At 52.3% G+C, this 10014-nt stretch overlaps 1 protein-coding gene across 2 annotated transcripts; it reads right to left on the bottom strand.

Moving 5' to 3' along the window:
• Positions 1 to 2019: 2019 nt before the first annotated feature.
• MRPL58 (mitochondrial ribosomal protein L58) lies at positions 2020 to 8302 on the bottom strand. Of its 2 annotated transcripts, none has more exons than XM_045190085.3 (6): positions 8157 to 8302; positions 5526 to 5562; positions 3724 to 3783; positions 3121 to 3203; positions 2609 to 2778; positions 2020 to 2359 (listed from the first exon to the last, which is right to left on the bottom strand). In XM_045190085.3, exons 1-6 carry the CDS (start codon positions 8253 to 8255, stop codon positions 2275 to 2277), a joined length of 534 nt encoding a protein of 177 aa, XP_045046020.1. In that variant the 5' UTR covers positions 8256 to 8302; the 3' UTR covers positions 2020 to 2274. The 2 variants fall into 2 exon arrangements, with proteins under 2 accessions (XP_045046020.1, XP_024409411.1); XM_024553643.4 differs by having other exon boundaries at positions 8070 to 8301.
• Positions 8303 to 10014: the final 1712 nt, after the last annotated feature.

Here is a 10014-nt window from a genome sequence, read left to right as displayed (position 1 = left end):
CATCTCTGGTTTCCCACTGAGGCCATCGGAGCTGGTCTCCGTGGGTTCTGCCTTACCTCTTCCTCAGCTGCTCCTGCCATTCCCCAGACTCTGCTTGTCCTTCTGCATCCAGCACCTCCCAGAGGCAACCTCCCTCCCAGCTCCAGGGCTCCGTCCCCTCTCCTGGGCATCAGTACCTGGGCATTCCTTCTCAGGCCCCACAAAGTCAGCTTCTCCCAGGCAAAACCATCCTCCCCATCCAACCGCCCTCCCAGCCTGCTCCCTTTGTGACTTTCCTGTTTCAATGCATAGCATCGCCCATGTCACACACCTGCTCTCGTTCCATGTGGGCCAAATTTCTGTCCCCATAATCCTTTTGCACCTGTGTTCCCTCCATCCCTGCTGTCACTGCCCCAGTTCCAGGATGGGTCCCTGACTGCTCACCGGGGTCTACCAACTTCTGCTCACTTCCCTTCGGTCTTTCCTCCTCCGCTCATGGCCAGATTAATCTTCCCCTGACAGCCTCTGTAGGGGTAGAGTCTGAATGTCTCGCCTGTCACATTTAAGGACTTTCTAGACCTGGCTCCCACTCAATGTGGCAGATGTGTCTTCCACAGCTCCTCATCCCCTGGGTCCCCGCCAAACTGGGCTATTAATCACCACTCCCCGAGCACATACTCAGTGCCATTAGCCATTTATTTATTCATTTAAGTCCCACACCAGCTCGAGGAGGCAACCACTGATAACAGCATCCCCCGTTTACAGACAGGAAACTGGGAGGCTAAGCAGTGCGCCAAGGCCCCACGGCTGTGGGTGGTGGAGGGCAGGAGCTGCCCAGGGTAGTTAGTCTGGCTTCAGAGCCCATTCTCAGTGCTACAGTTCACTGTCCCAGCGACAGGCAGGGCCCTCGGCCACACTGGAGCCTCTGGGTGACAATCTCTTACCTTGCTTGCATGGCCAGCTCTTCCCATCCCTCAGGCCCACCTCCAGTGCATCTTCTCTGGCCTTCCAGTTGGAACTGTTTCTCTGCCTCTCATAATCTCTTTAGACCTTTCTTATGTTATTGACCACATTTTAGGTCGTGTTACCATACAGGAATCCATTTTTCTTTTCAACTGATTGGATGCCAATTCTCTGGAAGAATGGACTTGGTCCACTGCTGATTCCTTGGGGAACTCACCCAGGGCCTCGGGGACTAACGAATGTCGTACTTCCTTGATCCCCAGTGGGCTCTCCGTCCCTTCAGGACTGGGAACACGTCCTTTACGTCGTCTGTATCTTCTAAGTCACTTATTGAAGACTTTCCCCCTTTGTTTACGTGAGCAGGGACCTCACATGAATGAGATCCCTACTCACAGTGTACACACACTACTAATGCTTTAAATGACATTGCATTTAAAGCATTGCAATACATTATTTGTCAAACGAGTGAACTAGATCAAAATAATAGAGAACATTCTATGGAATTCGCACATGCTAGAGTAACCTACTGTTATGCTGGCCTGGGTGCTTCTCCACCCACAGGACTGAAAAACCCTTTTTCTAGTTCCAACCCACTCTTTTCCTGCCCCCTGACCCCAGGGTCTACGACAGCACCTAACACATGACATTCCTTCCCACTCAAGTCGTTCCCCGTACCCTAGTTTCTTAAAACCTAACCTGCTTAACTTGAATTTGAGAATCTCCACCCTGAGCTTGTCTCCCTCTGCAGACTTAGCTCCCATGAGCCCCCTGCGCAAATCCACCATTCAGATGGCTCCCCCCTTGTCTCGGCCACCCCAGCCTTTTCTTCGGTTCCCTTTATCCATACTGTTCCCTTCAACTGGCACGTGCTCTGCCCCTTTGTCCAAGCCCAGCTCTGATGCCCACTCACCTGCCTCAGCTTCTGACCGACCGTGTGTTCCCTGAAGGCGGACACCACGCTCATTCCTGTCTCCCCCAGGCTGTGACATGTAGTCAGCGCCAATCAGTAATCGTTAGGCAGATTTCAACCGAGAGAAAGGCAGGAATCCTGTTCTGAAGCATTCTGAAGAACGGAAGCCTTCTGTATTTAGAATTTTATTGCAGCTCATACATTAAATGGATAATTAAGGTTTGACAACATGTAATTGCCTACAAAGACCTTCGCAGCCAGTGCCCACAGCCCTCATTCCCAATGAACGTTCTCGGAGGGCTCCAAGGTCAGAGACAAGCGTTAGCACCCGCAAACGACACATCCGTCTCCTGACCGCGCCGAAGCTCCCAGCGCGCTGCCTGGACGCCCCGCAGAGCTTCTGCCAGCTCTGGAGGGCGCCTTCAGTCCACATCCACCCTCCTGCTCGTCTTGATGGCAGAATTGATTCTCTTTTTTCTCAGCCTTTCACGATTCATGTTTTCTATCCTGCAAACAAAAGCAGTGCAGTTAGGCCCGGGTGCCCAGTCAGTGCTTTTCAAAGTGGTGAGAGGAGCTGGCAGCTGGGCAGGAAGCAGAGCAGCTGAATCGGCAGGCGCCGGCGCCCGAGTCTCCACTCGGGTCAGTCTACTCCCACCCTGGGGCTCTTCCACCTATTTGCTGGGAGGTTGTAGACTTGACCCTGACCCTTTCTGCCCTGTGCTGCCCTCAGGAGAAGTTTGGGGCGTTTTCTGGTACCTGATTTTCCATAGTGCAGCATCTTCTTTGGAGGGCTCCTTGGTTGGCTGGCTGGCTTCGGCGATCATGTCTCGAATTTTCTGTAGGCAATCTGCCAGATTTCGGAGCTGATAGCGGCTACATTCAGAGGTGAGTATCAACTCTCCTGACTTGTTGATCTTATTTTTATGCTGCAGACAACAAAGGCAAAACCAGAGTTCTACCAAGTAAAGGATTAAAAGCTACTGAGGGACGCCCTGACTGGTGTGGATCAGTTGGTTAGGTGGCATCCCACAGAGCAAAAGGTTGCTGGTTCAACTCCCGGTCAGGGCACATTCCTGGGTTGCAGGTTCTGACCCTGGTCAGGGTGCGCCCCTAGGGCAAGAACAAGAGATGACCTAGCCATGTTTCTCTCTCTCTTTCTTTCCCTCCCTTCCCCTCTGTCTAAAAACAAAATCTTAAAAAAAAAAAAAAAACCAACAAAAACCAATAAAAGCACTGGAGGGATTAAAGAGAAAGGGGCCAGCTGCTACCGTGACGGCCATCTTCTGCCGCACAGGCTCTGCGATCCAGTCTGCAGTGGCCAGGTGGAACCTGATTTCAGCCTTGGAATTCACTGGAGAGAGAGAGAGGAGGGAGCACGGGTCACTGAGACTCCAGGTAGGCTCTGCACCTAGGTGGCTGCCCACCATCCTGAAACAGAGGGAGGCGAGAAACCCAACCAGGTGTGTTTCCTTCCTGTGTCAACTTGGGGATACAAAGCTGGCCGTGGAATGAGCATGCAAGACAGCGAGGCACTTTTGGACAAAAATAAACTTCCAGGAACTAAAGCCCGGTACTCCTCTTACAGTTTATCGGGTGCTGAGAAGAATGGGGGGATGGGTTGCACAAGAACGCAGGCAACCTGTTCTGGGAGCTGGCTGCCAGCTCACACTGGGATTTCCCTTTGTTTCGGCTCACAAGCCAATCCTATCCCGTGAACAATCAGGCCATGTTCAGAAGAATAAAGAGGATTATTATAAACTGGCTTATTTAAGCTTCTGCTTAAAAAAAAAAGCCTTTTATTCCCCATGAATGTAAACCCAGAATTGTCAAGTCCCTCTTCCAACTAAAGAGAACGACAAGGTGCCCTGTACCTTTGTTAACGTTCTGGCCTCCAGGACCGCTACTCCGGCAGTAAGATATTGTTAAGCGATCTGCCAAACAGAACATGCCCCAAAGAAATGATTATCTCACGGCAAAACATCACACATCTCTCAATGACACGCATATTACACACATGTATATATAAATGTAACATTCAGATCAGTAGAGTAAGAGATGATTTACAGATGTCAAAACTAAAGTCAAGAGTAAGTGACTTTCCCAAGGTCGCAGACAGCAGAGGACATAAAATTATGGGTCATCTGCTTCTGGTCTGGGACATTCCAGCTGCCCCAGCTTTTTGCTCCTTGTTTTAAAGCAAGGATTCTTTCAAAAGGGCAACCTAAGAGACAAACTTAGTTCAATGTTTTGTTTCAGAACGTGGTGGATGTGGTGCCCAACAGCCTGTAAGCTCCGAGGGTGGGTGTGTGTCCAATTCACTGTGGACTCTGTGTGCCTAGCGCTTGGGCAGCGTTTAAACACTTTGGCTGGTGGCTGAGCACCCGAACCAGAGCGGGGGACCCTGCTTCTAACGCCAGCGCAGCCACTGACCACAGGATGCCGGCCAAGCCCTGCGCCCCTCTGGGTCCCAGTTCTGTGTGTCTGCGACCCGTGAGGTGCGGTTTCTTCCTTCTGTCTTTGTAACTCTCGACAAGCAGCCTCACGTGTCCGAGGAAAGTAGGGAAGTAGGAAAAGTTTGGGTGACTAGAAGCTGAGCTGCAAGAAGTTTGGATGGCAAACGACGGTGGGGGCCTGGTGGTGGGGGCAGGCCCCTGCGGCCACTGGCGACCCATCTCGGGACTGCTTCTGAGAGGATTCCTCCTTGTGGTGGCTTAGGTGATGGGTCCCTGCGGTGCTGTATAGGGACCGTTCCACCACGGCCCAATGGCCCACGGCGCTGGCAACCTAGCCTGTGTCCACGTATGCCACTGAGGTCCAGCTGGCGCTGCCATGGTCTGTCTCTGCAGGAACCCCCGGGACCCTCCCAGTAGCAGAGCCACCTCCCACTCGCCTCCCTGTCTCCGAAGGCTGCCATGACACAGCTTCTGAGCCCCCTGTTCTGATAAGGCAGCTTTCTGCCTCTTCCAGGCCTGTGCGCACCTCAGGGCTAAGCTGCAAGTGATCAGGTCGGCCACAGGGTGTCCTCTCCCTTGTGTTGCTGTCACCTGGCCTCTTTGTTTCAGTGTCACCTGAGGGAGCGCCATGGGGAGGGCCATGGGGAGCTGGCACCTTGAATTCTCTTCCTTTCCCAGTCTGTGAACGTCACAAACCCTCTGAGTCTGAAAAGGCCTGGTCGTTTTTTTTCCAGGCCTTGCCTCAGGCTTAATGCGTGCACAATTCTAAAGTGATGCCAACTCTTTTACAAGGAGACGTCCCCAAGAGTCTGTCCTTTCCTCTCCCCGCCCCAAGGCCGTCCTCCTATCCAATTGCCTGTGCATACTTTCAGATCTCCGTACATATGTAGAAATATATATACATTTCAGATGCATATGTAAGACACAAATGCTAGCTTACTTTACATATTCTTCTGTACCTTGCTCTCTTCAAATGACAATCAGTTCATCTATTGTACAGATGGTCCCATGTCACAGGAACATGGAGAGCTCCCTGTTCGAGCTGCACAGCACTCCAGAGTGGCTGCACCATCATTTTCTTTTTTTTGCTATCCTAAACGATACTGAAAGGACTCCACTTTTGCACACCCAGAGACTTTTATTAGGCTGAGAAGATCTGGGAGGAATGTGCAAGGGGTGGGAGAAATGGCTGATTTTTAAAATAAAACCAAATTACTTACCTAGAGGAATGTCACTGTTGGCTTGCTTTGCGGCATCCTGTAATGTAATGTACCGTGTCAAATATTTATTACTTGCTGGGTGACTTCCAACTGGTCCAGGGCAACAAGAGAAATGATGTAAAGCCACAATACAAATGTGATACAACTATTTCCAGGACCCCAGCAAAATCCTATCAGAGGACAGAAAAAGCTCCCAGAAGTACCATCTCAGATGGTACACTCCTCCAGGAAAACTGAACTGATGTGTCCAGCCCTCCCCACCTCCACCTGAGCTAGTGTGGGCACCATCAGAGGTCTAGCTCCTGGGAGGAGGGAGGGACGGCACCAGAGTACACATACATCAGGGAAACTCCAACAGGAGTACACTCTGCTGGCCTGGTGACACACCTGGTGGGCCACCATGCTCTCTCTGCCCCCTGGCAGTTTGCCTGCCTTGGACAGTGACCTGCACATTTGCCTTGAGGGTCTGTGTCGAACTGAACCACTCCCTCCAGGACTTCTCACCTCCATGTCTCTCCTAGCTGCTCCCCTGGCAATGGCCTTCAGCTTTTGAGCCTCATATCCAGGGCCCAGGGCAAACACTACCCCTCTGAGGCTCTTCTGGCCACCCAAGCTCAGAAAATATGTTCACCTGTCCTGTTCTCCACCCCCACCCCTTTTCATCTTAGAATTATTTCAGGGGTTGGGGGGGCAGGGAACCCTCATCTTACTCCGCCTCTCCGCAGCACTGAGGACCACGGGCCATGCCCTCTGCACAGCACCTTCTTCCGAGCAATCTTCGTAGTTTTTCTCTTACTTCCCCAGGACTTTCTCGCTCTCCTGTGCTTGCTCCTTGCAACCTTTAAACACTGACATGCCTCTGAAATCCTTTCACTTCTCTATCTTACTCTTTCCCTAGAACATTTCATCCATCTGTGTTGATAAACATATCATCTGTGTTGGTGATTCCCAACTTCTGGCTCAAACCAAAACCTCTCTTCGACTGCAGACCCGTAGCCAACAGCTCTTCGATGTCCCCTCTCAGATGCCTCCAACACCCAACTCAGGGAGAACTCCCCTTACTCGCGCTCAGAGGTGGCTCCCCTGCACTCCGACAGCACACTGCTCCATTCATTTCTGCTCGATACCTGACGTGTTTGCTCCACTTGTTTACTCTCTGCCCGTTCCACTGCGGCGCCTGAAACAGTGTCTGACACACTGAGTACACAGTAATGGTTTTTCTTTTTTGCTGAATGAAAGAACTTTCTAATCTCAATTAATGGCAACACAATCCTTCCATGGCTCAAGGCCCCAGACTTCAACTCCTCTCTTATTCTCACTTCTTAGCGAAAACCCATTGGCAAAGCCCAGAGGCTTTCCATTCGGAATATATCTAGAACCTGAACAGTTCTCAGGATTCCTACTGCTTCCACCCTGCTTCTCATCTCTCACCTGTACTGCTGTACTCTCCTGACCCTCTTTTTCCCATTCCACAGTCTACTCTGTACAGGGCTCTATGAGAGTGAGCCCTGTAAAACCCAGCGGGATCACCCCACTCCTCCGCCTGAGATCCTCCAATAGGTCCCCCACTGGCCTGTTTGCTGCTCCTTGAACAGGCAGAGCACACTATGGCCCTGAGGGGGCTACACCTGCTGTTCCTACAGAATGTCCATCTCCCCTCTATTCTCATGGCTCCCTGCCTTGCTTCTTCTAGGTCCTGCTCAATGTCACCTTCTCAGAGGCCTTCCCAGACCATCCTATTTAAAACTAACACCCCCTCCTACCTTAGCACTCTTCTTCCTTCCGGGCTTTATTTTCTCTAAAGCACATCACCTTCTCACATATTCTGCACTACTCATTTTACTTGTTGCTGTCTCCCTCCTTTAGAATTCAAGCTCCACAAAGAGGAGGATTTTTGTGCTGTGTTCATGCCTATCCCCATGCCTAGCGGTGCACAAAGCATGCTCTCAGTGGAGGTGTGTTGACTGAGTGAGTGAATCAATGAACGTTCTCTTCCAGTCCTGTAGGTGGAAACTCAACAGAATCGGCTGGGTGCTAGCTCTCGCTCCCGCTCCCCAGCCAGGGCCAGAGCCTGGGCCTAAGACAGAGCCGGAGCCTGCACACAGCAGGCTGTGATTAAACGCATCCTGAGGAAATGAAGGAGAGACCAGCTTCCTCGGGTGCGCTGGGGTTACTAGAGGTTAAGGACAGTGTAACTTTCCCAGATCCCAGAAGGGAGCAAACAACGTGGCAGCCTCCTGCATGTATTGCCCACATTCTCCCTGGGACAAGGATCTGCGTATTAAGGTTGGGGGACTAATGCGGAAAAGCTGGTGGTCTCGTAAGGAGAATGTCCTGCGTGCTCTCCCAGCACCCGCACACCTCCAGTCTGCCAAGGCGCGGAGACCCGCCCAGGGGTCCCAGTCCTCGGTTGCTCAGGCAACCAGCTCCCCTCCGCCGCGGCCCCTTCCCAGAACCGCGCGCAAGCCCAATACGGCCCCGGCTTCCCGACGTCCCCTGCCAGAGGCGAGGAAACGCCCCTTCCGTCAGGCCCTCCCGGCTCACCGGGACCCTCCAAGCGGTGTCCACGCCCCGCGATTCCGGGTAGAGCTTGTCCAGGCTGTAGATGCTCTGGAATTCGGTGCCGTCTACCTGCTTGTGCACCCCCCGGCGGGGGCAGTGCGCGGGAGGTGGTAGCAGCCAGGCCCTGGCTCGGTTCAGGCTCCAGCGGAGGCCCCGAGCGGCCGCCATGTTCGAGTTTCGGGGCTGCTTCCGGTGTGCTCTTCCTTCCGCGGTCCGCGAGCTCGTGTTTCCGTCTGGACTTTGGTTCCGTGCGACTTGCAGCGCCATCCCGGGAAGCGGCGAGCTGCGCTCTCGGCGTGGCTCTAGTGCGGCGCCTGTTACAGGGGCCCCATCGGCTGCCTCCCGGAGGCCTGGTTGGCGCTCTGAGGTCCGCTGCAGCGGTGGGGAGGACATTAGCTAGCCAGCGAGTTCTCAAGAGAGCCTCCTGGTGAAAGAACCCCCAGATCTGCCTCCCCTGAAACACCCTCACTCCCCTCCTCCCGGACCGCTCTCCGGCCATATCTCACACCATCCATGAGGCCAGCCCTGTCTAGCCTAGTTCATCTTCATCCCCTTTACCCTGCTGTACTTCCCCCCCCCCTTTCAGATCACTTAATCTTACTTTTCTAGTTTATTGCCTGTCCCCCAGCCAGAATGTAGTAAGCTGCAGGAGGGCACTGGCTCTCTGCTGGATCCCCAGCAGCCAGAACCTGGCACGTCATAGGCACTCAGTAAACATTGTTCGGGCCAATTGTTTGGGAATGTGTTTTTGAAAGCTGAGGTCCGTTAGAACTGAGTTTTAGTAACCTAAGGCTCATTTCACGAAGCAGCCTATAAGCAAGACCCCGCTGAGCACGTGTGTGAAAGGTCTACAGAACAATGACCAGATGGGAGGAGAGGCCGGCAGGTGGAGAAAAAAGTGTGGGTAACATCATCCTGATACACCAAGGTTGCGGGTGTGGTCCCCTGGCCAGGGAACATAGAAGAATCAACCAACGAATGCATAAATAATGAAACAACAAATCGATGTTTCTCTCTCTAAAGTAAACAAGTGGGCTACACCCACCTCCCTTTGTGAGGGAACCAGCAGTTCCGACGAGCCCCATGGCAGTTTCTCCTAGCCAGGAGGTAGACGGAGGCTGAGGATTTAGGTGGAGATCCAAGCAGACCATCTAAGCAGAGCCCTTTTACAGGGCTGTTAGGGCATGCGCTCCCAAACTGAGAGGCTCTGACTCCAGGAAAGGTTCAAATAGAGCAAGCAGTGTTTGGAAACAGCGAAATGATGGCTGAGTTACTTTGTTGAAAAGCAGGCTGGAAAATGAACACAGCTCAATTGTTAGTGATTTTTAGTAATATTAGTGGTGGTGCTTGTTTTTTTTTTTTTTAAGGATTTTATTTATTTATTTTTAGAGAGGGGAAAGGAGGGAGAGAGGGAGAGAAACATCAGTGTGTGGTTGCCTCTCAGGCATCCCCTACTGGGAACCTGGCCCACAACTCCCGCATATGCCCTGACTGGGAACTGAACCAGCCTGGCAACCCTTTGGTTTATAGGTGGGCACCCAATTCACTGAGCCACATCAGCCAGGGCTAGTGGTTGTTCCTTAATGAAGAGTTCTATTTCTAGGAAAAGCATAATTACCTAGAAAAATATGTGCCTGGGGATGTTGTCTGTTTGAAACAGGAGATTGTCATCAAATCAGGTCTTTATGGTTTTAGCCTCATTGATCCACGCAAATCTTTAGGAGGAAATAAATTGCCCCCAAGGCCCTGGCTTTGTAAACCCAAGCGAGGCAGAGGTTGGCTCTGGGTTGGAAGGGGAGTCTCCTGGGTCTCTGCCTGTCTGACTTAGTCCCAAGACCTCAGAGGGAACAGAGGCGTCCGCATGGTGACTGGAATAGTTTCTCAGAGGAGCAAAGCCAGGACGACTCCAGGCCCACACTCTGGGATT

The sequence above is a fragment of the Desmodus rotundus genome, chromosome 9, assembly GCF_022682495.2.
Source record: "Desmodus rotundus isolate HL8 chromosome 9, HLdesRot8A.1, whole genome shotgun sequence".
Taxonomy (NCBI): domain Eukaryota; kingdom Metazoa; phylum Chordata; class Mammalia; order Chiroptera; family Phyllostomidae; genus Desmodus; species Desmodus rotundus.
The sequence above is the reverse complement of the archived record's forward strand: the minus strand, read 5'-3'. Positions and strand labels throughout refer to the sequence as shown.

Coding starts and splice junctions, on each gene's coding strand:
- MRPL58 (XM_024553643.4), bottom strand. CDS start 8,255: ATGGCGGCCGCTCGGGGCCTCCGCTGGAGCCTGAACCGAGCCAGGGCC. Junction 3,784..5,525: donor CAACAGTGACATTCCTCTAG/GTAAGTAATTTG, acceptor TCTGTTTGGCAG/ATCGCTTAACAATATCTTAC. Junction 2,779..3,120: donor GGCAGAAGATGGCCGTCACG/GTAGCAGCTGGC, acceptor TGTTGTCTGCAG/CATAAAAATAAGATCAACAA.